Source organism: Mastigoproctus giganteus, chromosome 8, assembly GCF_048544385.1.
Source record: "Mastigoproctus giganteus isolate SK-2022 chromosome 8, ASM4854438v1, whole genome shotgun sequence".
NCBI lineage: Eukaryota > Metazoa > Arthropoda > Arachnida > Uropygi > Thelyphonidae > Mastigoproctus > Mastigoproctus giganteus.
Window position 1 is genome coordinate 106,765,655 of NC_143582.1, and position 25,418 is coordinate 106,791,072.

General features: G+C 37.7%; 1 protein-coding gene across 2 annotated transcripts in view; it reads right to left on the bottom strand.

Moving 5' to 3' along the window:
* Positions 1-578: 578 nt before the first annotated feature.
* The window catches only part of LOC150081754 (nucleoside diphosphate kinase 5-like), a 282,065-nt gene continuing 257,225 nt past the window's right edge, over positions 579-25,418 (bottom strand). The window contains exon 5 of one of the 2 annotated variants that reach the window (XM_090379619.1): positions 579-721. In XM_090379619.1, coding sequence (XP_090235745.1) covers positions 665-721 — 57 coding nt within the window. In that variant the 3' untranslated portion in view covers positions 579-664. The remainder of the gene's footprint in view (positions 722-25,418) is intronic. The other variant, XM_090379621.1, reaches the window with a different exon arrangement.

A 25,418-nucleotide genomic window follows, 5' to 3' on the forward strand; every position in this document is an offset into this window, starting at 1 on the left:
TAATTATAACTCTTCTGTTATGATGTATACATCATAACAGAAACAGAGACCTTGCTTATTGCTGTAGTTCCTTCTGTTTTGGATGCCAACCCCTTGAAGACACAGTTAAAATCTTAGGACCTACAGCATTAAGTATTATTTTATTACATTCATGTTATTTTTATGTTAATCTTAATTTTATTATTTATTTTCAGGTAATCTGCTTTTACTTTGCAGGCGTTCTTAATTTATTCCATTGTAATTACACTCGACAGGTCAGTAACCCTACTCAATACACTGATCAAATACATTTGTCTATATATATATTGTCTATGGTGTTTTTACACCTATATTATATAGATAATTATAACTCTTAAAATATTATGCACAGTTGCATTGAGTCTTACTTATACAAGTATTGATATATTTGAAATCTCTTAATATTTTGATCAGAGTTATTTCCATAAAAATGACAAATAAAAATGCAAATATAATATTCAATTTTTATTTCAGTGTTTAACTAATTCTTGTTTTATATGAATATGTTTTCAAAAATTTTCAATATTTCAGCTTAATATAACGTTAAAACAAACATTGATTTTTCTCTCAGTAAATGTTCTATTTCAGTAAACTTGCACAACAGTATGTCACAACCTCCTCCACTGTATCTACCTTTGAGTAATAATCACTTCATTAGTGGCTTGTGTGGATTATTTGCCAAAAGCCAGTCAGCCAACCATACCTGAAGAATTATAACAATAAAATTTTGATATAATTAGCAACCTTAATCATGTAATATGTAAGAATGAAAAATTAATAGTACATAACATCAAGAATAAAAACACATTTATTTTTAGTAGTAGTAGTGACAAATGATCCAAGAAAGCTAGCTGATACAGCAAAAGCCAAAAAAAAAAAAAAAAAAAAAGCCAACACTTCCTATTTCACTAGTACATATCCGCCTCTAAATAGTTTATCTAGTTCCTCCATGAACATTGAAACTACCCACAGATGGTTCCAATAATCAACCATCCTCCGGCTGAAGGCATATTTCGCCAAATCTGATCATCTGATCATCCTTTCTCAAATTCAATTTCTGTCCCCCCATGAGTGCAAGAAGAAGGCGGATCCATTAGCATTGAGCTAATGAAGTCTGCTAGGAGGCCTAGTGTGTGAAGTCACGTTCTTTTCACACTCATGTTTATTTGTTACACTGTGCTGATTTTTTTTTTAAATTTTGTGCTGATTAGTTATGCTGTACCTGATGCTGGATCACTGTTTTTGATGCCTAATTGCTTCTTTATACTGAATCTTGCTCCTAAAGTAAGCTATTTTTAATCTTAATTTCTACATTTCTACTTTAGCTGACCAAAGTGTTGTCGTCATGTTGCTCTCCGGGCTGTTTTCTTTCATCACTCTGAACTTTGACCTTGGCAAATGAGTGATTGGGGGCAGTGAACTACCTTTTTCTTGGATTGTGAAACAATGACAAGACTTGTCACAGAAAAACCGTATGGGTTAATTTTCTAAGAGAGACAAGAAGAGTAGGTAGTACAATAAGTTTTACTTCCTTTTGTTGTAGTGAATTACCCATCCCCATTTTCTTGTTGGCTGCTGAAGCCTAACATATTTTCTAACTTTTCTAAGTTCAGTATAGTTTTAACTTTAATACTGAACTTGAAAAGAATAATGAGGCTATATAAATCTTGTCATAGAACAAATGTGGGCAGTTTTGTTAAAGGCCTTTCGTTTATTCGAAGAATTATTACGATTTTCTAGTTGACAGTCAATTTAATGTTCCCTCATAATGGAGTTTTTCCAGTAAATTTCTGTGATGTGGTTTTTCCATCATAGAGTTTTGGTTTTAAATATTATTTAAATAAATGTTATAATACTACCATATTACTCAAATATTACCAAGAAATACTACTTGTTTATATACTTTAGTGACCGTGAACTCGGTCATTGAGATTCTGCCTCTTGCTCAGAATAATCACCTGAGAGGGTATAAATTCAAATTGAGGAAAGACAGATGTAGGATAGATGTCTGGAAATTTGCCTTTAGCCAGCGGGTAGTTGGCTGGTGGAACAGACTTCCATCCCTTGTTGTGGAAGTTGATAGCCTAAATAAATTTAAGGCTCAGCTGGACAGGTATTTTGAACGAACGGAGGGGTGAAGTTTTTTTCTTTTTCTTTTATTTTTTTCTGGCTGATGCTGCATAAACTTGCTTTCTTGCATCATATGCCTCTGTTAATGCTAATGACCAACAAAACTGTTGGAGAGTTCCCTCCAACTCAAGAACAACTAATTAGCATTAGCATTAGTAGAGGCATTTGATGCAAGAAAGCAAGCTTATGTAGCATCAGCCAAAAAAAAAAATAAAATAATAATAAATAAATAAAAAATAATCACTTCCACTTCACCCCTCTGTTCGTTCGAAATACCTGTCCAGCTGAGCCTTAAATTTATTTAGGCTATCAACCTCCACGACAACGGATGGGAGTTTATTCCACCAACCAACCACCCGCTGGGTAAAGGAAAATTTCCTCACGTCTATCCTACATCTGTCTTTTCCCAATTTGAATTTATGCCCTCTCAGGTGATTATTCTGAGCAAGAGGAAGAATCCCTTCAGCATTGAGCATGCTCAAACCATTCAAGGCTTTACACACCTCTATCAGATCACCTCGCCGGTGCCTAGTCTCCAGACATTGTAATTTGCAAAGCTTAAGCCTTTCTTCGTAAGAGCACCCTTTTGTTCCATTCACTAATCTTGTTGCCCTTCTCTGTACTCGTTCCAGCATCTCTACATCCTTATTGAAATGAGGCCTCCAGACCTGTATACAGTACTCTAGGTGTGGTCTGACCATTGCCTTATACAAGGGAATAATCACCTCCTTATCCCTGCTAGAAAAATTCCTATATATCATCAACAATACACCATGAGCTACTCTTGCAGCCCGTCTGCGCTGCTCAGAAAACTTCATATCTGCCTGCACAACCACCCCCAGGTCCCTTTCATTCTCTACCACTGTCAGTGTAGTACCACAGAGTTGATACGTTGCTCTGGGGTTGCTGTTTCCCATATGTAGTACTTTACATTTGTCAATGTTAAACTTCATTTGCCACCTCTCAGCCCATCTGCTCAACCTTTCCAGATCCTGTTGCAGCAGCATAGTGTCAGTAGTGTCCTTGACAACCCTGCCAACCTTCGTATCGTCGGCAAACTTGGACATTAAGCTTGATATACCATCATCAATATCATTTATAAATACAGAAAACAATAATGGACCCAATACTGAACCCCGAGGGACTCCACTAATAACATTAGTCCACGATGAGCAGTCTTCCATGTGCAACAGTATCAAAAGCCTTTCTAAGATCCAAGTATATAATATCAAAGTATATAATATTCCCTGCATCCAGTTCTTTTGTGACTGCATCATAGTATCCAATCAAACTGGTCAGGCAAGACTTCCCCTTAACAAAACCATGCTGTCTAAGCTATGACTGAAGTCTTGTCTAGATGATCCTGCAGTGCTTCTTTAACCAGTGCCTCCATTAATTTTCCTGAACAGAAGTTAAACTAACAGGTCTACATTTATTTGTGTCGCCCTTTGATCCTCCTTTGTGAATTGGGGGTACATTTGCACATCTCCAGTCCATGGGTACTTCCCCTGAGTCCAAGGAAGCTCTCATAATTATGGCTAAGGGTTTACTTACTTCCTTTGCTGCTTCCTTTAATATAACTGGATAGATCCCATCCACCCCAGTGCCTTTCTTGTATTTATCTTCAACAATTTCTCCTCCACTTTACTCTCAGTTATTACAAGATTCTCTAGCTTACTGCCAGAGTTGAATACACCTCTGGCATTCCCCTCGCTGAATAACTCCTCATGTGTGAATGTCCATGCAAAATATTCATTCAGTTTGTTAGCTATCTGAGCAGGATCATCAACAGTTGACCCATCGATATCAAGTGGACAAATCTGATTCATCCCCTTCCTTCTAGAGTTTACATAAGTAAAGAACTCTTTGCGGTTTTTCTTTGCATCCCTTGCCAAAGATTTCTCGTAATCTGCCTTCGCCTGCCTAACCTCCTTTGTAACTTTGTTACAGATCAACTTGTATCTATCATAGGCTTCTGTGTCATGTGTTAATTTGTATGTATCCCATGCATTTTTCTTCTCTGCTATGTGTCTCATTAGTTCATCTGACATCCACTTAGGCCTAAACCTTGAAAAATATTTCTTAGTTGGTATGTAAAGCCTAGTAGCTTCCAAGATAAGTTCTTTGAATGCTTCCCATTTTGAATTTGCTGTTGGTAACATCATCAATTGGTCCCACTGTATAGAATTTAAATACTGTCTCAGTCCATCGTAGTCGCCTTTACGAAAGCAATAACCCTTCCCTTTACCCCTAATGGTAGTTACCTCTTTGAGTAAATCCCACTTCAGCACACTGTGATCACTGCCACCTAGTGGTTCATTTACCTGCAGATTCTTAATGCATGAAGAATCACTACTGATAATCAAATGAAGAGTATTACTCCCTCTTGTTGCCTCCCGAACATGCTGATGTAGAAAACAATCATCCAATAAATCCACAAAAGCCTTGCTAGTTTTTGACCAACCTCCAAATTCCAGTCAATATCTGGGAAATTAAAATCCCCCATTATAAGACTCTTTGATTTACTGGCCCATTCTATTTCCCCGTACAGTTTCTTATTATACTCATCAGAGTCATTAGGCCTATAGCACACTCCTACTCTCAATTTTGATCTCCCAATGCTTATGTCACACCAAACTGACTCGACACTGCACTGTCCAGCATAGGCATAATATAGGCAATCCCCGTATATCACGGTACTTGTACAACATGGTTTCGCTCTAACACGATTGATAAATTGTGGCAATCGTCGCACAATACGGTTAGAGAATTTCGATAAACCTTGCATAGCAGGGTATTTTTGAGCTTTAGTGCAGGGAAAACCTTGCTATTATATTGGATGTAATTTTTCAACTTTTCCACTCTTTTTGAATTCAAAAAATGTTTTTGAGAAATCCCTGTATTTTATTTGGTTGGGAAATTCCCGTTTTATGTTCTGTGCTATTGAACTTGTACTTGTTGAACTTGTGGAAAAATCTAGATTTCAAAGTTTTATTACTATTGGATAGCATACCAGGTCATCCAAAAGATTTAAGTCATCCAAACATTGAAGTTCCTACCACCATGGTTGTAGTGGGTTAATACAACTTCTTTCATTCAGCTGTTAGATCAAGGCATTATATCCACCTTTAAAACTCATTCCCTCAGAAAATTGTTACAATGGATTTTGGAAAAAATTGATTCCGAATCTATTGAAGTAATGGAGGCATGGAAATATTTCTCAATTGTGGACTGTATCAGAATCATGGCTTTATTGTTCAAAGAAGTAAAACCGTCAACGTTAAATGCGTGTCGAAAAATGTATGGCCAGAGTCAGTTCATTCAGGAAATATGATTGAATGGGCTGAAAATGGAATTGGTGCAATAGTAGAACTTGCTACATCGGTAGGAGAGGAAGGTTTTTGATGGTATGACTACTGAAGCCCTTGTGGGTAGCACAGTTGATGAATCGCCCTCCTCCCCACACCAGCTGGAAAAAACCAGAGTTCGAATCCCTTTGATGAAGGGAGGAATTTTTATTGGTCTTTTTCACAATGTGGCTGAGTTAGTTGGGCTCAGGCGAGGGTAGCATGGGTTTTTTCCTCTCAGAAAGTCAAGTTTTTCATCCAGCAAAATAGGAAAATCGACTTCAGGACACATGCAATTTATAGACAATATACACAGAGTAACATGGCCTTAGTCACTGATGCTCCTAAAAAAATTAAAAAAGATATGATTACTGAAGACATTCAAGAATTATTGGTAGAAAAAAAAGCCGGCATAGTGGATTTGGTGCAAGTGGCATCGGACGTAAAATCAAATCAATTCAGATGATGATATCTCAGATGAAAATTCTAAACTTTGAAATTTTACACTAAAAAGCATAGGGGATAGCATAAAGTTAGCCGAGCAATTAGAATCTTATTTTTTGAATGCAGATTCTTGAATGAAAGGAGCCCAAAGTTCAAAAGGGAGCTTCAAAAATGCTTAGTTCCATATGATGAAATTCACAAAGATTTATCAAGCAAAAGCAAACTGGGTTTGCTTTTGCTTGACCGATTTTTTAAAGAGAGCTGAAGATACACGAAATCTAGAATGGTGTATTTTTGTTATTTTGTTAACGAAATAGTGTATTTTTGTTGGAACGTAACCCCACTTTTTTGTACTTTTTCTTAGTCCCTTATAGCAGTTTCGCACAACACAACATTTTACAGGAATCTAATAATCGTGTTATACGAGGATTACCTGTAATGCCTTTTGCTGCTCATAGTGATGTTTCTTCTGACAACACTATTGCTCCTCTTAATGCACAACCCTGCAGTCTTCTCAAGAGGTTGGGAACCTCAGAAATTGAGTTATTAAATTCTCAATCTGACTCCTGTGCCTCACTTGTTCATTCTCCATCTGTCTCTGAAACTGATTCTGATTCTACAGTAGCCTCTGATTAACAGTAGCCACAGGCAGAGGAAAAGTGATTCATGTACTCCCTCTATTGGAACAAGCAGCAGCATAGAGAGAAAGTTTCTGGGGATTTCAAGAACTGCTGGGAGTCATCATGGAACAAGTAAATACATGGGCTGTGTTAGGGTAACTAAGAATAAGGGCAGGTGCATGTATACTTGCATTTACACCAAGGCTAAAAGTATAGTAAATAAATTTGATGAATTTGAAGTGCTGGTCAAGGCATCAAAGGCCGATATTGTTGGGATATCAGAGACATGGTGTCACATAGATATAAGCAGTGCAGAATTGGAATTTGGGGAGTACAATGTGTACAGAAAGGATAGATATGGGTTAGGAAGGGAGGAGGGGGTTATGCTGTTTTGTTAAGAAACATAAAATCTAAGGAAGTGCATCCAGTTGACATTGATGGACAGTGCAATGTTGAGTCAGTTTGGTGGGACATAAACGTTGGGAAAGGAAAAATAACAGTACAGGCAACTCTCGGTTTATGAACATTCACTATAACGAACTTCACAATTCATTCAAAATTTCTTAAAGTCACCAATAGATAAGAGTTCCTTATAAAACGAAATGCCAGATGTATAGTGAACATAATTGTAAGATTTAAATAAATACTCTTAAAAAATGTATTTATTACAATAATAATCAGAAAATTATTATATGATAATTATACTGAACTATTCTTGGTTAATAAAACTAATCTAGCCAGTAAAAAAACGTTGGTTTACATGCCATGCCATGTAGAATGTTTTCTCATGGAAAAGAAATCGGTGATTCCCCCCTATTATAATATAATAGGATCATCACTTGCTTTGGCTAGGTTATCTTAGACAGTTAACTGTTGGTTCACTTAAGGTCTGGGAAAGGGAAGCTTCCCTATCTCTTTGTCTTCCAGTTGCAAAGATACCTGAAATGGATAATAGCAGCACAGCAAAAAATGCACCCGATCGATCTTTCGCATCGCACAACAACAAACGTGCACAGTTGTTTTATAGACACTGTTAAGTGTACTTCTGCATTTGGTGACTTAAAAATATATTTTTAAAAATTTAAGCAGTCCGAAGCGAAATAGTAGTGCTGGTGCTGATAGTGGTAGTAATAAAAGACCTACTGTTAATTTAGAAACTAAGCTATGATGCTAATTTATGACGCTAGACATCATAAAAAGAACAGAAAGAGATCAGAAGCAGGCAGACATAGCAGGTGAACATTATCAGACGCCCTTCCTCTTCTGCACCTAGTGTCACTTATGTGGAAAATATTGAATTATGATGAAGATATTGATGAGTAAAAGGTGAATACATATGTATATATAGTACATATGTTATGTTTGTACTCATTTTATTTATTTCTATTCTGTAACTCTTTATGTTTTTATTTAAAATTAACAAGTACGATATCTTGTTTTTTTATTATTTTCTTATTTTATTTTACATTACGTATCATATACAATAAACCATAATGCATACATACATACATACATACATACATTATAATAAAACGTATTGTATAGACCATTCAATGTTTAGTAATGTACATGGTTTTAATGCTTTAAAATGGCTGCTAACGTACACGATACGTATCTTAAAAGCTCAGGAATGCAAGATACACATTCCGAACAAAATGTATAACGAACAATGCCTTGGAATGGAACTCGTTCATAAACCGAGAGTTGCCTGTAGTAGTGTGTTTATAGGGTGAATAACTTTGATGAGTACAATGAATAATTTAGCAGAGAAATAGAGAGGGCCAATAATGTTCAAGATCCTAAATTGATGTCAGACGAACTAATGAGGCTTGTGGCAGAGAAGAAAAATACATGGAATGCATATAAATTATCAGGCGACACAGAAGCCTATTGTATACATAAGCTAGTCTGTAATCAAATCACAAAGGAGGTTAGGCAAGTGAAGGCTGATTACGAAAAATCTTTGGCAAAGAAAGCAAAGAAAAACAACAAAGACTTCTTTACTCATGTAAACTCTAAAAGGAAAGGGATAAATCATAGTGGTCATTTAATATTGATGGTTCGATTGTTGATGATTCTGCTCAGATAACTACAAAGAAGTTTACTAAACTCTAACAGAGGGACTAAATGATTTTGTAATAACAGAGAGCAAAGTAGAGGAGAAATTTTTGAAGCTAAACATAAAAAAAGGCACCGGTGGGGGGGGGATGGAATCTATCGAGTTACATTGAAGGAGGCAATGATGAAAGTAAGCGAACCCTTAGCCATAATTATGAGAGCATCCTTAGATTCAGGAGAGGTTCCCATGGACTAGAGATGTGCAAATGTATCCCCAATTCACAAGGGGGGGTCAAAGGGTGACAAATAATTATAAACCTTTTAGTTTAACTTCTGTTTCAGGGAAAATAATGGAGTGCCTGATTAAAGAAGCATTGCAGGCTCATCTAGACAAGACTGCAGTAATATTTCAGACAGCATGGGGAGGGGAAGTCTTATCTGAACAATTTGATAGGGTTCTACATGTGGTCACAAAGGAACTGGATGCAAAAAATAATATTGATATCATATACTTGGATTTCAGGAAAGCTTTTGATAGTGTTGCACATGGAAGATTGCTGTACAAATTGCAGCGATATGGCATTAAGGGCAAGTTGCTACAATGGATAAAGAGATGGTTGAGTGGGAGACAGCAGAGAGTGGCAATAAATGGACACTGCTCCACGTGGACTAAAGTTATTAGTAGAGTCCCCCATGGTTCAGTGCTGGACCCATTGTTGTTTTGTGTATTTCTCAATGATATCGATGAAGGTATATCAAGCTTAATGTCCAAGTTTGCAGATGATACTAAGGTTGACATGGTTGTTAATGACAGTAAGGACAGTATGCTACTAAAACAGGATCTAGAAAAGTTAGGCATATGGGCTGAGAAGTGGCAACTGAAGTTTAACACTGACAAATACATGTACAAAGTACTGCATATGGGTAGCAATAACTGAAGAAAAATATAACAACTGTGTGGTACTACACTCGGGGAAGTGGAGAATGAAAAAGACCTGGGAGGCAGTCAGATATGAAGTTGTAGCAGTGCAGATGGGCTACCTGAGCAGGTCATGGAGGTCAATGATATATAGGAATTTTTCTAGCAGAAAAAAAAAAAAAAATAGAGGTGATTATCCTGTTGTATAATTGATTGGTACAAGGTTATTCACGTGTTGGACAAGATTTTGCAGCTCCGGCAAATGCTGTTTTTTATAAATATTTTGCCGTTTTATTGACTTAATTGCCATATTAAATTATTTTCTATAAGTAGCTTTATAGTCCTAGTCAAGCTCCTTGGTTTATTTTGAACTTAGACAGTGATTTTGAAAGTTAATATTTAGTGTCCGAAAATTTTACCATTCGTAACTTGCTGCCATTCTAGTAGATTAGATCGATACAGAATAGCATAACATATATCCCGAACTTGATAGCTTAAGCTTTAATGTAAAACCAAATAACATAATGGCTTTGTTAACGAAATTTATTTTGAACTGTAATACAAATCTGTTAGCTTAGCATAGTATTATCAATTAATCAGTAAAATTTATTAATGTTATTAAATTTCATTGTTAATTAAATTGTACTTAAACAGGATCATCACCCAGACTAGAGCAGCAAAGCAGTGTGCACAAAGTAGCGAAAGTGCTGTGGTTCGGTGGAAAACCGAAGAGGACGATTCTCTAACGCATTACAGTCTAAAAAAATGTGAAAAATGTGACATGTTCATGGACCTATCTAGAACAGATTATGATGTAGCCATGGAGGATGTCTTTGTGTGTGTGATAAGTGAAGAAATCAGGTCGCAATGCAGCGTTCTGATGGATGTCTATGAGAGTTTGAAGAGTCGGGTGATTGCTCTTGAAGGAATTAAAATGGGGGGGGCCCATGAAGCTCTCAGCTGCCCAACTCAAAGCCAGAGCTCACTCTTGTGCACCAGGCAATGCAGCTGCAATCTTTAGGGCAGAATGCGCTGGTCCAACATGAGCTAGTTATTGTCAGTGGCTCTATTGTCAGGAAGACGGGGAATATATTATACAAAAAGGATGGTGGAACAGGACCAGGGTATATTTTCTAGGGGTAAAATTTTATGACGTTGGAGAGCAGATATCATCTTTTAAAGGCACAAAAGGTGATATTGTTGTTCATGTTGGCATTAATGACCTTAAGAGTAAGAGATCTGTAGATTTACTTAAGAAGTACAGGTCAATGCTGAAGTTAGGGTTAAATTTGAAAGTGTCTGAAATTCTGCTCAGACACAATAGGAGGACGTATATGATGAGGGTCTTGTCAATTAATTCAGCCCTGGAGAGATTGCACAAGGCTCATGGGGTAGAATTTTTTTCAGTGTGGTCTGTGCTTGCTAACAGGAGAGACTGCTTCTACAAGGTTGGGATACAGGGCCATGCCGCGCTATGATACAGAGAGGCAGCACCGTAAGGGGGCAGCATAAGCAGCGAAATCAAAATACAATTTGAACCATTCAATAATTAAAAATCTTTACGCAACGCTTTTCTATATTGGTCTATGTTATTCCGATATTGATGTATACGATTTATGATTTATCGCATGCCTCTGCCTAAGTGCTTTCGGTACCCTTTAATTTCGGTTTCTGGTGCAGGTGCATCGTTGGCGAGCGCATGCCGAAAGAATTTTGATTTGAGAGCGCGAAGCTATTATTTTTGTTTGCAATATACTGTGCAGCCGCTCCTAAAAGCTGAGGCGGCAATTATCCCAAAAGATAATTGCACGTGTTACGTGTTGATAGTTCTGCTTTGAGCTTACAATTATTGACAATATTTGATTTTAATGTTAGTTTGTCTCGAGAAGTGGCAAGTGGCTGTGCTGTGTTTAAATCAGTAAATCAGATATATAATATATTTGTATCAGTATAATATTTTTGCACTTATACTAATTCAGTTTTTGTGTTTAAAAAGTAGATCAGGTAAGAGAATTATTGTTTTTTACAGCAATTTTAGTTACTTATTATCAGTGAAAATGATTATGTTATGACAATAGGGACTCGAATTAAAAAGTAGCATTTGTATGGACTGGGTATATCTCAGGTGCAGAACGTGTGCCTGTGTGTGATAGATAGAGATTTATTTGGGTAATATTGGGTTACTTTTGCGTTCTGCGTGTGATAGAGAGAGAGAGTTGCTTAGGAAATATTTGCATTTGCCTACTTTTGCGTTCGTTATTTATTGCTCTATTTTTACCAAATTCATATACATTGAAGTGGAGACAATACAATAATGAAATGTTAAAGAAAGTTAAAGAAAGGCATATGTCAAAATGGCTGCTAGTGTCAATTTGACAGATATTCGTTATCTATTTATTATGTTCTGTTACCTACAAATCTTACTAGCTTTGCAACTCATTTCTATCGTTATTTTATCTACCCTATTTTAATAGCATGATAAGCATCATCATATTTAATCATTTTCAATGACACCCCCCCCCGGGTTGCATCTTTGCAAAGAACTATGAATTTTTATTTAATATTTTTATTACAGTATGGAACAGAAAAGGAAAAAATTGTCTGGAAGTCAATATAAAAAGAAACGCTTAAAGAAAGAAGAACAAGGAAGAAAACTAAGCTATGTTATGAAGGAATTCTTAGTACAAAAGTCCTGTTTAGATGAGGCGTCCACATCAACAGCGACTGCTTTGGATTTGGCAAATAAAAACTCAGTGCCGCCCCACTCACTTCCAGAAGAAGTTGTTGAAGAGAGCCAAAAAATAACACCATCAGAAGTTCATCAAGAGCCAGGTAGCAGTAGCAGCCAGCAGATATTAAATGAAATTCTTTCTGATCCTGCATTATGGAATGCTTTCTGCATGTCATCTGAAACTTGTCAAATACTGGTTGAGAGGGGTCCACATCAAATTAAAGAATTCGAGTTTCCTATTAATAAAGGAAGGCGTAGATTTTCGCCCTTGCATTATTTGAAAGTGTTGAGCAATGGTGAAGTCGTTGAGAGAAGTTGGTTGATTCACTCTGTTACAAATGAAGCCGTTTTTTTGCTTTTGTTGTATGTTATTTGATAATTCGTCTGCTATTAGTGACTGTCCCAAAAAAGGCTATTCTGACTGGGGAAATCTTATAAGAGCCCTCACAATGCACGAAAAGTCTGTAAATCACAGAAATGCTTTTATAGCATGGGAAGAATTGGACATTCGATTAAAGCAGAAAAAAACTATTGATGCTGAATATCAACGAATTATGGATATGGAAATTCAGCATTAGAGAGGAGTTCTACAAAGAATTATGTCAATAATTAGACTATTGGCCTCACAATGCTTAGCTTTTCGTGGAACAACTGAACATTTGTTTCAGCCTAATAACGGAAACTTCCTAAAGTTGGTAGAATTGTTTTCTGAGTTTGATCCAGTTATGGAAGAACATATCAGGAAAGTTCAACACGAGTCTGATAAATGGTCTGTGACTTATCTAAGCAATAATATACAAGATGAATTGATAAATTTGATGGGAAATGTAATTTTAAGCAAAATTGTCGAAATAACAAAAATTGCTAAATATTTTTCGATAATCGCTGATTGTACCCCAGACGTAAGTCATATTGAACAGCTCTCATTAACAATAAGAGTTGTCGCTTTTAACTCCATTCAAAATAAATATGAAATTGAACAATTCTTTATTGGTTTTTTTGAAGATAGTGATTCAACCAGAGAGGGTTTGACAGAACTTATTCTGACACATTTAGAAAAGTTAGGTTTTGAGTTAAAGTTTTGAGTTTGAGTTAGAGGACAAGGCTATGACAACGGTGGTAATATGAAAGGAGTAAGAAAGGGTGTACAAAATAGAATACTTGAAAAATATTCAAGGGCGTTTTATGTGCCCTGCGCATGTCATTCTTTAAACCTAGTTGTGAATGATGCAGCGTCTTCTTCTACAGAAACAACAACTTTTTTTTCTATTGTACAAGAACTTGACACTTTTTTTTCTGGTTCTACAAAGCATTGGAAAGTGCTAAAAAAATATGTTTCACAATTAACTCTAAAACCATTGAGTGCTACTAGGTGATCAAGCAGAGTAGATGCGTTAAAACCTTTACGATTTCAACTTTGCAAAATCTATGATGCATTATTCCAAATAACAGAAGACATCAACAGAGATGCAGAAACTAAAGTTAAAGCAAGAGGGTTAGCAAAAATTACAAGTTTATATGCTGTGTAATTCTTTGGCATGATATTTTATTTGAAATAAATTCAGTCTCGAAGCTATTGCAATCTGTAACTATAAATTTGTCAGATTGGGTAAGGATGTTATCAAAAACCATACAAAAAGTGAAAAGTTAAAATTTAAAATAAACTTTTTCAATTATATTCTGGACATTACCCTTAATTCTCTGAATGAATGATTACCGCTTCTGGAAACCCATAGCAAAAATTTTCAGTTTTTATATGGCATTTTAAAACTCAAGGATATTGATGACAAAACGCTAGAAAATTATTGTACCAGTCTCCAGTCAATACTTTTGGTCGAAAATGAATCAGATATAAATGCAAATGATCTTCAAGAAGAATTACGTGATGTATCCTGAATGCTACCATATTCTATGAAACCTTTGGATGTTTTAAATTATTTGTGCCAAAATAACTTAATTACTTTGTATCCAAATACTGTTGTAGCTCTGAGAATTTTATTAACACTCCCTGTCTCTGTAGCCAGTGGGCCGGGAAAAGAAGTTTTTCCAAATTAAAATTAATAAAACACTACTTAAGAAGTTCAATAAGCCAAACAAAACTTAGAAATCTGTCATTAATTTCTACTGAATCTACATTGGCTGCCACTCTAGACTACACATCCCTAATTAACTAATTTGCCAAAGTTAAAGTTAGAAGGGTAAAACTGTAGTAGATTGTTGTAGTTGATAGTTGATATCATTATTTTAAAGTAGTTTATATTTTCAAAATAAAAATAGTATTCGCACATTTTGTGCAGTTTTTTTTTAAAATCACAATCAAAGGTTATTTTAAAGAAAAAACATTTAAGGGGCGGCATTTCGAAGACTTGCATCATACTGAGAAAATCTACCGCACGGCCCTGATGGGATACATTAAATAGAAAGAGTGCCAGAATTTTTGCTGATGCTATCGAGCCAGTGTTAGGTGGGTCGGAAAACTGCTAGCTTGGGGGGGATTCACAGACTAAAAGAATAACAGTAGACACAGGCAGAGGTGAAAGTGATAATTGCACTGCTTCTATTGGAATGAACATCAGCCTAGAGAGCAAGTTGATGAGAATTTCAAGGAGTGCCAGGAGCCATCATGGAACAAGTAAAGACATGGGCTGTATTAGGCTAACTAAAAGTAAGAACAGGTGCATGTATACTTGTTGTACACCAATGCTAGAAGTATAGTAAATAAATGATGAATTTGAAGTGCTAGTCAAGACATCAATGGTAGATATTGTTGGGATATAAGAGACATGATTTCACACAGATATAAGCAGTGCAGACTTGGAATTTGGGGAGTAAAATGAGTACAGAAAGTATAGAAGGATAGGAAGGTAGGAGGGGTTATGCTGTTTGTTAAGAAACACAAAATCTAAGGAAGTGCATCCAGTTGACATGGGTGGACAGTGCAATGATGAGTTAGTCTGGTGTGACATAAACACTGGGAAAGGGAAAATGAGAGTAGGAGTGGCACGCCGACCGGGCTAGCCAGGTGGGTAAAGTGCCTGCCTGGCAATACAAAAGATCGCGGGTTTGAATCCCGCCTCGGGCTTGGATCAAAGTACTGCAAAAACCTTGGGAGGTGCATTATGGCCACAGAAGCTGATGCGACAACAACTACAAAAAAAAAAAAAAAAAAGGAGTGGCATCCAGCGTCTGTTATAGGCCTAATGACTCTCATGAGTACAACGAAGAATTGTGCAGAGAAATAGAGTGGGCCAGTAAATCAGAATGTCTTCTAATGGGGGATTTTAACCTTCTGGATACTGACTGGAACTTGTAGATTTGTCACTCACATGCTAGCAAGACTTTTGTGGATTTATTGGATGATTATTTTCTACAGCAACATATTCGAGGGGCAACCAGAGGGAGTAATAATCTTGATCTGATTATCAGCAGTGAGTACGGTGTACTGATGTGGGATTTACTTAAAGATGTAACTACCATCAAGGTTAAAGGGAAGGTTTTTGCTTTCCTAAAGGTGGCATCAACTGAAAATGTTAAAAATGCGAATTCTAAATGGCAAGCCTTCACGGAATTAAGCTACTGGGCTTTTCATACCAACTAAGAAATACGGTTCAAGATTTAGATCTAAATGGATGTCAGATGAACTAATGAGGCTTGTGGTAGAGAGGAAAAATGCATGGGATGTATATAAATTATCAGGTGATACAGAAGCCTATGGCAGATGCTAGTCTGTACTATGCTAGTTAGTAATCAAGTCACAAAGGAGGTTAGGCAAGTGAAGGCTGATTAAGAGTAATCCTTGGAAAAGGTTATTTGGTTTGTATTTTATTGGCACATTAGCAACTAAGGCTATAATGAGCCAAAGCCAGGTCATATATAAAAAATTTTAACTTACAGTGACCTAATTAGTTAGGTAACCATGTCAAGATATATAATAACATAGGTATAAAAAGTATAAAAGATATATCATCAAACAAATAACATTTAAAGGTAAATTTTAAATACGAGTAAAAAAGTTGACTGATTTTAATATGCTAGTCTGTAATCAAGTCACAAAGGAGGTTAGGAAAGCGAAGGCTGATTAAGAGTAATCCTTGGAAAAGGTTAGTTGGTTTGTATTTTATTGGCACATTAGCAACTAAGGCTATAATGAGCCAAAGCCAGGTCATATGTAAAAAATTTTAACTTTCAGTGACCTAATTAGTTAGGTCGCCATGTCAAGATATATAATAACATAGGTATAAAAAGTATAAAAGATATATCATTAAACAAATAACATTTAAAGGTAAATTTTAAATACGAGTAAAAAAGTTGACTGAATTTATATAGCTAAAAACAGCAGACACATGGATATTGCCGGATAAAATCTGACTGAGTGTATAAGGCTCAGCCAGATGACTAAAGGCAGTAAAATATAAATCACATTCGTGTCTAAAATGCGGACACTCAGTTAAAATGTGACAAATATATAAAACAGTGCCACGATTCTCACACATAGGACAGTCATTTGCCCTCAGCAGAAATGCATGTGTAAGATGACTGTGTCCTATGTGGAGGGGAGCCAGAACAACTTCCTCTCTTCAGTTCCTGCGCAGACTAGACTGCAGATGTCGGATTACAGGCTTTATCCGATAGAACTTGTTTGTGACTTGCTCATGCCAAGATTTTTGCCATTGGGAAAATAATTTATCATGTATTAGCAGCCAGCCTATAGTCTGTATAGGGGACTAATATGCAATAAGTGTTGTGGGGGTTCTGGTGATCTGGTGCAGTATCTGCCAGTTCATTTTCCCTGATCCCAATGTGGCTTGGAATCCAGTAGAAACAAATGCGAATGAACACTCAGACAGAGAATGTAGCATCTGCTGAATCCCAGTAATGGTCATATATAAAAAATTTAAACTTTCAGTGACCTAATTAGTTAGGTCACCATGTCAAGATATATAATAACATAGGTATAAAAAATATAAAAGATATATCATCAAACAAATAACATTTAAGTTGACTGATTTTAATATGCTTTTAATAACAAAAGTTGACTGATTTTAATATGCTGGTCCGTCATCAAGTCACAAAGGAGGTTAGGCAAGCGAAGGCTGATTAAGAGTAATCCTTGGAAAAGGTTAGTTGGTTTGTATTTTATTGGCACATTAGCAACTAAGGCTATAATGATTATAACCCCATCTCTGATAATACTTGCAATGTACTTAGAGAGTCAGTGTGCACCATACACCTTTGACACTTATTGATTTTAATGTGGTCCAAGGCTAACTCTATAGCATACAACTCAGCTGTATATATGCTGCATTCTTGGGAAATCTTCCCAGATATAGTATGACCTGGAAAGACAGCAGCAGGTCCAACAGACAACTCTGACTTCGAGCCATCAACAGGCAAAAAGTCAGAATATTTGACTCGGTGGGCAGCATAGAGTTATGGACTTACCTCAATTTTTAATGGAGAAGTCGCATGATGGTAAGTGAGCATACCAGGGTGGTTGTTGTTGTTATTTGGTTTTTAGGAGCATTAGCAACTAAGGCTATATTGCTCCGGGATATGCGGTGGTCATTCCCTGACCTTTCTGCATCCTCCGTATTTGGTGGTGACGGGCTCGAACCCCGGTCTAATCAAGAAGCGTGTGCTACGCATTGCTGCTCCTTCCCACCTGGCTACGGAGGCGCCTACATACCAGGGTGGAAGTGGTTGCCTTGGTGACTGGGCAACACTGTCTACCATGATGTCGAGCTCTCTGAGCAGCTCTTGGACATGGATACCAAAAGGCTGGTTGGCAATCTGACAAGTGTTATATAGGTTTTCCCATTGTGGCTTGAAAACTGATGTCCATGTAGGGTTGTCTGGCAGGGATTTTAATTTCAAGGTATAGTTTAAAGACAAATGCTTTTGTCGGAATGACAATGATGGTTCAGTTGCTTCAACATATAAACTCTGGACAGGGGATGTTCTAAATGCTCCAGTAGCAATACGGATGACTTGATGGTGAACTGGGTCTAGCCACTTAAGTACGTTGTTTCAAGCCGATGTGTATACTTGAGACCCATAGTCTGATTTAGGTTGGACAAGCACACGATAAAGGCTGAGTAAAGTGGAGAGTCTGCTCCCCATTTATTGGAGGAGATAGCACGTAGGAGGTCCAATCTCTCATGCACTTTGGCTGCAGTTGACGGATATATGGTAAAAATGTCAACTTCTTATTGAAAATGAGCCCCAAGAATTTTGTCTCGGGTGCTACTGGAATGATGTTTTGTCTGAGTTTATGTTCCGGTTCAGGGTGAAGGTTCTATTTGCAACAAAACATGTACAGAGAAGGTCTTCTGCGGCGAGAACCTAAAACCATTAGTCACTGCCCAAGAGTTGATGTGGTCAATGGCATGCTGCAATTGTCTTTCAATGACCCTCATATTGCATGACTGCAAAAATATACTAAAGTCATCTACAAAGAGGCCACTGTTTACGGTTGGAGGAAGTTGCTCAGTTATAGAGTTAACTTTGATAGCAAAAGCCTAACACTTAGAACTGATCCTTGTGGAACTCCCTCTTCTCGGCAAAATGGCCGGGAGAGGGTGGATCCCACAAGAACTTGGAAAGACCGGTCTGCAAGGAAGTTTTTTATAAAGAGGACAATGTGCCCCCTAAGACCAAAGTTATATGTCTTTTAAAATTCCATATATCCAAGTAGTGTCATACGATTTTTCCATATAAAAGAAAATTGACACCTAGTGCTCACGTTTCAGGAAAGCATCATGAATAGATGTTTCTAAGTGGAAACATCATGAATATATGTTTCCGCTTAGAAACATCTATTTCATGGTCAAGTGTTGACCTGTTCCTTCAGAAGCCACATTGTATCCTGGAAAGGAGGTCGTTAGCGTCTAAATATCACAAAAGGCGAACATTGACCATTCTTCCGGGATCTTGCACAAGCAGCTCATCAGAGCAATAGGAAGTAATTTTTTGGTATTTTTGGATCCTTTCCTGGTTTCGGAAAGCCAAGCACGGTTGTCATGGGTCCAGAAACGTCTCTTCAATACAGTTTCTATTATACAGACAGAGTAAATGATCCATGGATTCTGATGAAAGGTGATTAATCATCTCATAACGGATATCATCTGGCCCAACAGCACTTGCCTTGGATAGTGAGAGTGCTGCTTTCAGCTCCCACTGTGTAAAGGGAAGATTGTAGTCCTCACAACTGTTAGAAGACAGCCTCAAGTGATGTTTTTCTGATCTTTGTTTGAGCGCGAGGAACTCTGGAGGGGTACGACGTTTGTGAAGACACTTTAGCAAATGTCTCCCCAAGAGTATGAGGTATATTTGCCCTTCATTTTCCAAACTTCGTCCCAGATAACTTTGGTATTGGCACCCCATGTGAGGGAAGATGCAAATCGGATCCAAGATTCCTTTTGGCTCTGACATCTGATGTACCATGCTTTGGCACATGCACATTTGAAGGCTATTAAATTATCTGTGGTGGGGTAATGATGAAATATTCCCCATGCTTTGTTTTCAGCCTTCCTAGCTGCTGTGCATTCTCCATTCCGCCATGGTTTTGGAAAACGTGGAAACTGGTTCGATGTCCTTGGGATTTCAACTGCCGCTGCCTGAATGATACTTTCTGTGATATGCTTTACTGATTCATTAATTGCCTCCTGGCTGACTATAGTGGTATTGAACATTGCCAAATGATGAAAGGCATTCCAGTCAGTATGATCAGTCTTCCAATGTGGTATCCTTGACTGGTGGCATTGACTCCCATTTGAAACGGTGGATAACACGGGGAAGTGATCACTACAATAAAGGTTTTCTTTGGGTGGCAATTGCTTAATGAGATCATCAAGGTCTTGGGGATATCGTTCCCAGGTGGCAAATAAATGGAGCAAACAGTTAAGAGGAACCCTATCGTAAGACGAACTGCTACAGCCTCCAGGTTAGTGGTAAATGGCATAGCTTGAAAGGGGGTGTAGTTACCCACAAGGATGGTGACTCCTCCTCAGTGGGCAGGTCCATCCCTAGCTCTGTTTCTATGAATAACTTAACAGTTACATAAGTAAGGGTCCTCATTTGCTTTTAAATACGTCTCCTGTAAGCAAAAGTCAGTTGGCTCATGCTAACTCAGAAGAGCCTTGATATCATCAATATTTCTACGGAATCCACAGCAATTCCATTGTAGAAATTTAAACGTACCCATTGTTTAGATTTATTGGGTCCGTCTGGTGGCTTCCGGAAGGCTGAGGGCTTCATTTTCTCAGTCCTGGATTTACCTCTCTCTCTTCGGAAAGACAGGGCGTCGGCCTGTATCCATATCTTCTTCTTCTTCTTCTTTTGCAAAGAGTTCCAGGACAGGCTCGTCTTATACCTCCTTATCTTCTACATCCATTGTTTCTTGGATTGTAGGTGGCTGTTCCAATTTCCCTGAAGTTTCTTTAGTACTGTGTTTTGGAAGTGGTGGAGCACTAGGCGGGGCCTATGTTAATTAATTAATTTATTAATTAAATAATTAATTTTATCTTAATATAATTTCAACAATATACGATATATGCGCATATCGTAAGTCTGCACTGCAAGAGAACCTTTGTAAGTACAAAGTAGCAAATACAATTCTATTGCTCCGATGAGCGGTAGCGCAGCCACGCGGGGCCTATGCAGCGTAGTAATGAAATAATGAAAATAAGCGAATATAAACATACGTTCCCAAAAGCCCAGGTTAATAGTACATAATATTTTTTATTTATTTAAAAAAATGGTTAACATGTATTTTTATTTTCCGTCTCTCTCTCTCTTTTTTTTTAAGGGGCCCAATATTTTCTTCTGTGCCTGGGGCCTCAACCTTAATCTGCCTCTGTGGCTGACTGTGATTTTTGGGTGGGCTTAATAATAGGGAAATTAAAAATACATGTTAACCATTTTTTTAAATAAATAAAAAATATTATGTACTATTAACCTGGGCTTTTGGGAACGTATGTTTATATTCGCTTATTTTCATTATTTCATTACTACGCTGCATAGGCCCCGCGTGGCTGCGCTACCGCTCATCGGAGCAATAGAATTGTATTTGCTACTTTGTACTTACAAAGGTTCTCTTGCAGTGCAGACTTACGATATATGCATATATCGTATATTGTTGAAATTATATTAAGATAAAATTAATTCCTGTTGTTACATCAGCGCCTGGATTTTCGTAGTTTATGAATAATTTTTGAATTTTAATTAATCATTAATTTATTGCACTATAACGAAAAATCTCTTCTCTAGTATTCTAATTGTTCAGACTATTAAATTTTATATTTTTCTTTTCATTGGTAGACTACCAATGGTAGCTAGAAAAATGAAACAACATCTATCAGGGGCTGAAAAAAGACAAATTAAAAAAAGATGCGAGCAAGTTGCCAACAACAGAAAGGAGCATTGGACAAAATTCTATGATTTTTTTGTTCAATTTTCTGATTGTTACTCCTATTATACGTATACTATCATTAATTATAATTATACTTTTACATATGTTCAACTATTAGTTCAAAACTTTGTGATTATTATTATTATATTATACATATATTATATTCAAATTTTATTGGAAATAAAACATTAATAGTACATAATATTTTTTATTTATTTAAAAAAATGGTTAACTTGTATTTTTATTTTCCCTGTCTCTCTCTCTTTTTTTTTAAGGGGCCCAATATTTTCTTCTGTGCCCGGGGCCTCAACCTTAATCTGCCTCTGTGGCTGACTGTGATTTTTGGGTGGGCTTTTGGGAACTTAATAAATAGTGCACAATGGTAGTAACTGACTCCCTTGGTGGAATAGTCATATCAGTCTGAGTACTGATCGTACTTTTCCCAGAAGCTTTCTGGGCGTATGAGGGCTTGGCACTATTTAAAATGCATCCAGTCGGATGCGTCTTCTGGCCACCTGATAGGAGATGTTCGGCTCTGTTTTTAGTTTTTGGATTTCTTTTTCATCCTTCCACCTCTGGTATGCTCGAGAGAATGGGGTGTGTGCAGGTTGTTCTCCTTGGCAGTTAATACAACTTGGCTTAGAAGCTAAACATTGCTTGCTCTCGTGGTCTTTAGCACCACAGCGAGCACAAGCAGGGGAGCCACGACAAGCTGCTTAAGAGTGGCCGTACTTTTGGCATTTAAAACACCTCAGTGGGTTTGGAATATAGATCCTCACTGGGCAGTTTAAATAGCCTGCCTTTATAGAACTTGGAGGCCACGGGGTGTTGAACATTAGGAGAACACGGGTAGGAAAGAGAGTCCCATCCTTCTGCATCGATATCCTTTGACAGCTCGGCATATCTCTTCTTTAGAAACATGAAGGTCCCACTCTGATATGACACCACGTGAAAACTTCAGGGTTTTATTGGGGTAACGATGTGGCTTTCAGAAGTTGCTGTACTTGTTTTTGGCTTGGAGCCTCAACTAAAATATCTCCAGACTGCAGCCTTTTGACAGATTTTGGAGATCCTGTCAACCCTTGTAATCCTTTCTGGATGAAGAAGGGTGACATTTTCCGGAGTGCCGGCTTTCCTGAGGAATAGAGAATGAGGAAAAGCTGTGTCACAGATGGTGGTCTATCCTCAGTTCTGGGTCTTTGGATTGGAATTGGAATCATCGATATCTTCCGAGATTGGTTAGGTAGAGGCCTTGTTGGGGCCAGAAGAAATAGAATTTAAATTACTGTTATGAGTAAGGTAAAAATTTCAGATGCTCCTAATTACCTCACCCACCACGGAGCTCTACGAGGGTATGCCCACTCGTGAACTAGCAGGTACTGCGTACACAAATGGAGTGCCAAGTTCACTCAGGAGTACCATACCCATGTTTTCAATAAGTCTTGATCCCATCCCAGGACCAAAGGGAGGGAGACTTATTGGAACGCGGTTGACCCTGGCAGTAAGAACCACCTGCCGATTGATCCCAGTTGGGCCAGTCCGGGACTACCTATCTTTTCGAAGCAGGGACCGAAGTGGCGTATTAAGGCTGGGCCCCTCGACCACCAGGATCCTCCTTTCCGAGTTCCCATAGGTCGCGGCGCATAGCTGCACACACCGGATTCCAATGATGTAACCCTGATACCAAGATATGAGCATTAGATCCCAGTGATGCTAATCTGGAAGGCCAGCAGCATCACTCCCTTTTCCAAGACCCCTCGTCAAGGGGCCTTGGAAAAGGATGCAAAGAAAAACAACAAAGACTTCTTTACTTATGTAATCTATAGAGGGAAGGGGATTAATCAGATTTGATATTGGTGATTCGACTATTGATGATCCTGCTCAGATAGCTGACAAACTGAATGAGTATTTTGCATCTACATTCAAACATCAGGACATAAGTTTACTAAAGTCTAACAGAGAGCTAAATGATTTTGTAATAAATGAGAACAAAATGGAAAAGAAATTGTTGAATTTTAACATAAGAAAGGTACCTGGGGTGGATGAGGTCTATCCAGTATTAAAGGAGGTGGCAAAGGAAGTAAGCAAACCCTTAGCCATAATTATGAGAGCATCCTTGGACTCAGGGGAGATTCCCACAGACTGGAGATTTACAAATGCATCCCCAATTCGCAAATAGGGTTCAAAGGGTGACACAAATAATTATAGACCTGCTAGTTTAACTTCACTTCTGGGGAAAATAATGGAGTCACTTGTTAAAGAAGTGTTGCAGGATTACCTAGACAAGACTGCAGTAATAGTTCAGACAGAGCATGGGTTGTTTAAGATGGAGATCTTGTCTGAACAATTTGATTGGATACTATGATGTGGTCACAAAGGAACTGGGTGCAAAAAATAATTTTAATATTATATACTTGGATTTCAGGAGAGCTTTTGTTTCTGCTACATATGGAAGACTTCTGTACAAATTGGAGCAGAGTTGCTACAATGGACAAAGGGATGGCTGAGTGGGAGATGACAGAGAGTGGTGATAAATGGACACTGCTCTACACGGATTACCATTATTAGGGGAGTCCCTCAGGGTTCAGTGCTGGGCCCACTGTTGTTTTGTGTATTTATCAATGATATCGATGAAGGTATATTAGGCTTAATGTCCAAATTTGCAGATGATATAAAGGTTGTCAGGGTTGTTAATAACAGTAAACACAGTATGCTACTGCAACAGGATTTAGAAAAGTTAGATGGGCTGAGAGGTGGAAACTGAAGTTTAACATTGACAAATGCAAAGTACTGCATATGGGTAGCATTAAACAAAGATAAATGTACCAACTGCATGGAACAACACTCAGGTAAGTGGAGAATGAAAAAGAAATGTGGGCAATTATGCAATCAGATATGAAGTTGTCTGAGCAGTGAAGACAGGCTGCCAAAGCAGATCATGGAGTCTTGTCAATGATATATAGGAATTTTGCTAGCAGACACAAGGAAGTGATTATCCAGTTGTATAAGGAAATGGTCATACCTTGAACACTGAGACCTCATTTTAGGAAGGATGTACAGTTGCTAGAATGAGTATAGAGAAGGGTAACAGGATTGGCGAGAGGAACAAAGGGGTGATCTTACCAAGAGAGGCTTATATTCTGCAAGTTGCAGCATCTGGAAACTAGGCACCTGCGAGATGAAACCCTTATTGAGGTGTATAAGGCCTTCAATGGATTGAGCAGGCTCAATGTTAGCATTATCATTAGCATTAGCATTAGTAGAGGCATTTGATGCAAGAAAGCAAGCTTATGCAGCATCAGCCAAAAAAAAAAAAATAAAATAAATAAAAAAAAAAAAATAACCACTTCCACTTCACCCCTCTGTTTGTTCGAAATACCTGTTCAGCTGAGCCTTAAACTTATTTAGGCTATCAACTTCCACGACACGGGATGGAAGGCTGTTCTACCAACCAACCACCCACTGGGTAAAGGCAAATCTTGGCACGTCTATCTTACATCTGTCTTTCCTCAATTTGAATTTATGCCCTCTCAGGTGATTATTCTGAGCAAGAGGAAGAATCCCATCAGCATTGAGCATGCTCAAATCATTCAAAGCTTTATACACCTCTATCAGATCACCTCGCTGGTGCCTAGTCTTCAGACACTGTAATTTGCAAAACTTAAGCCTTTCTTCGTAAGAGCACCCCTTTGTTCCATTCACTAATCTTGTTGCCCTTCTCTGTACTTGTTCCAGCAGCTCT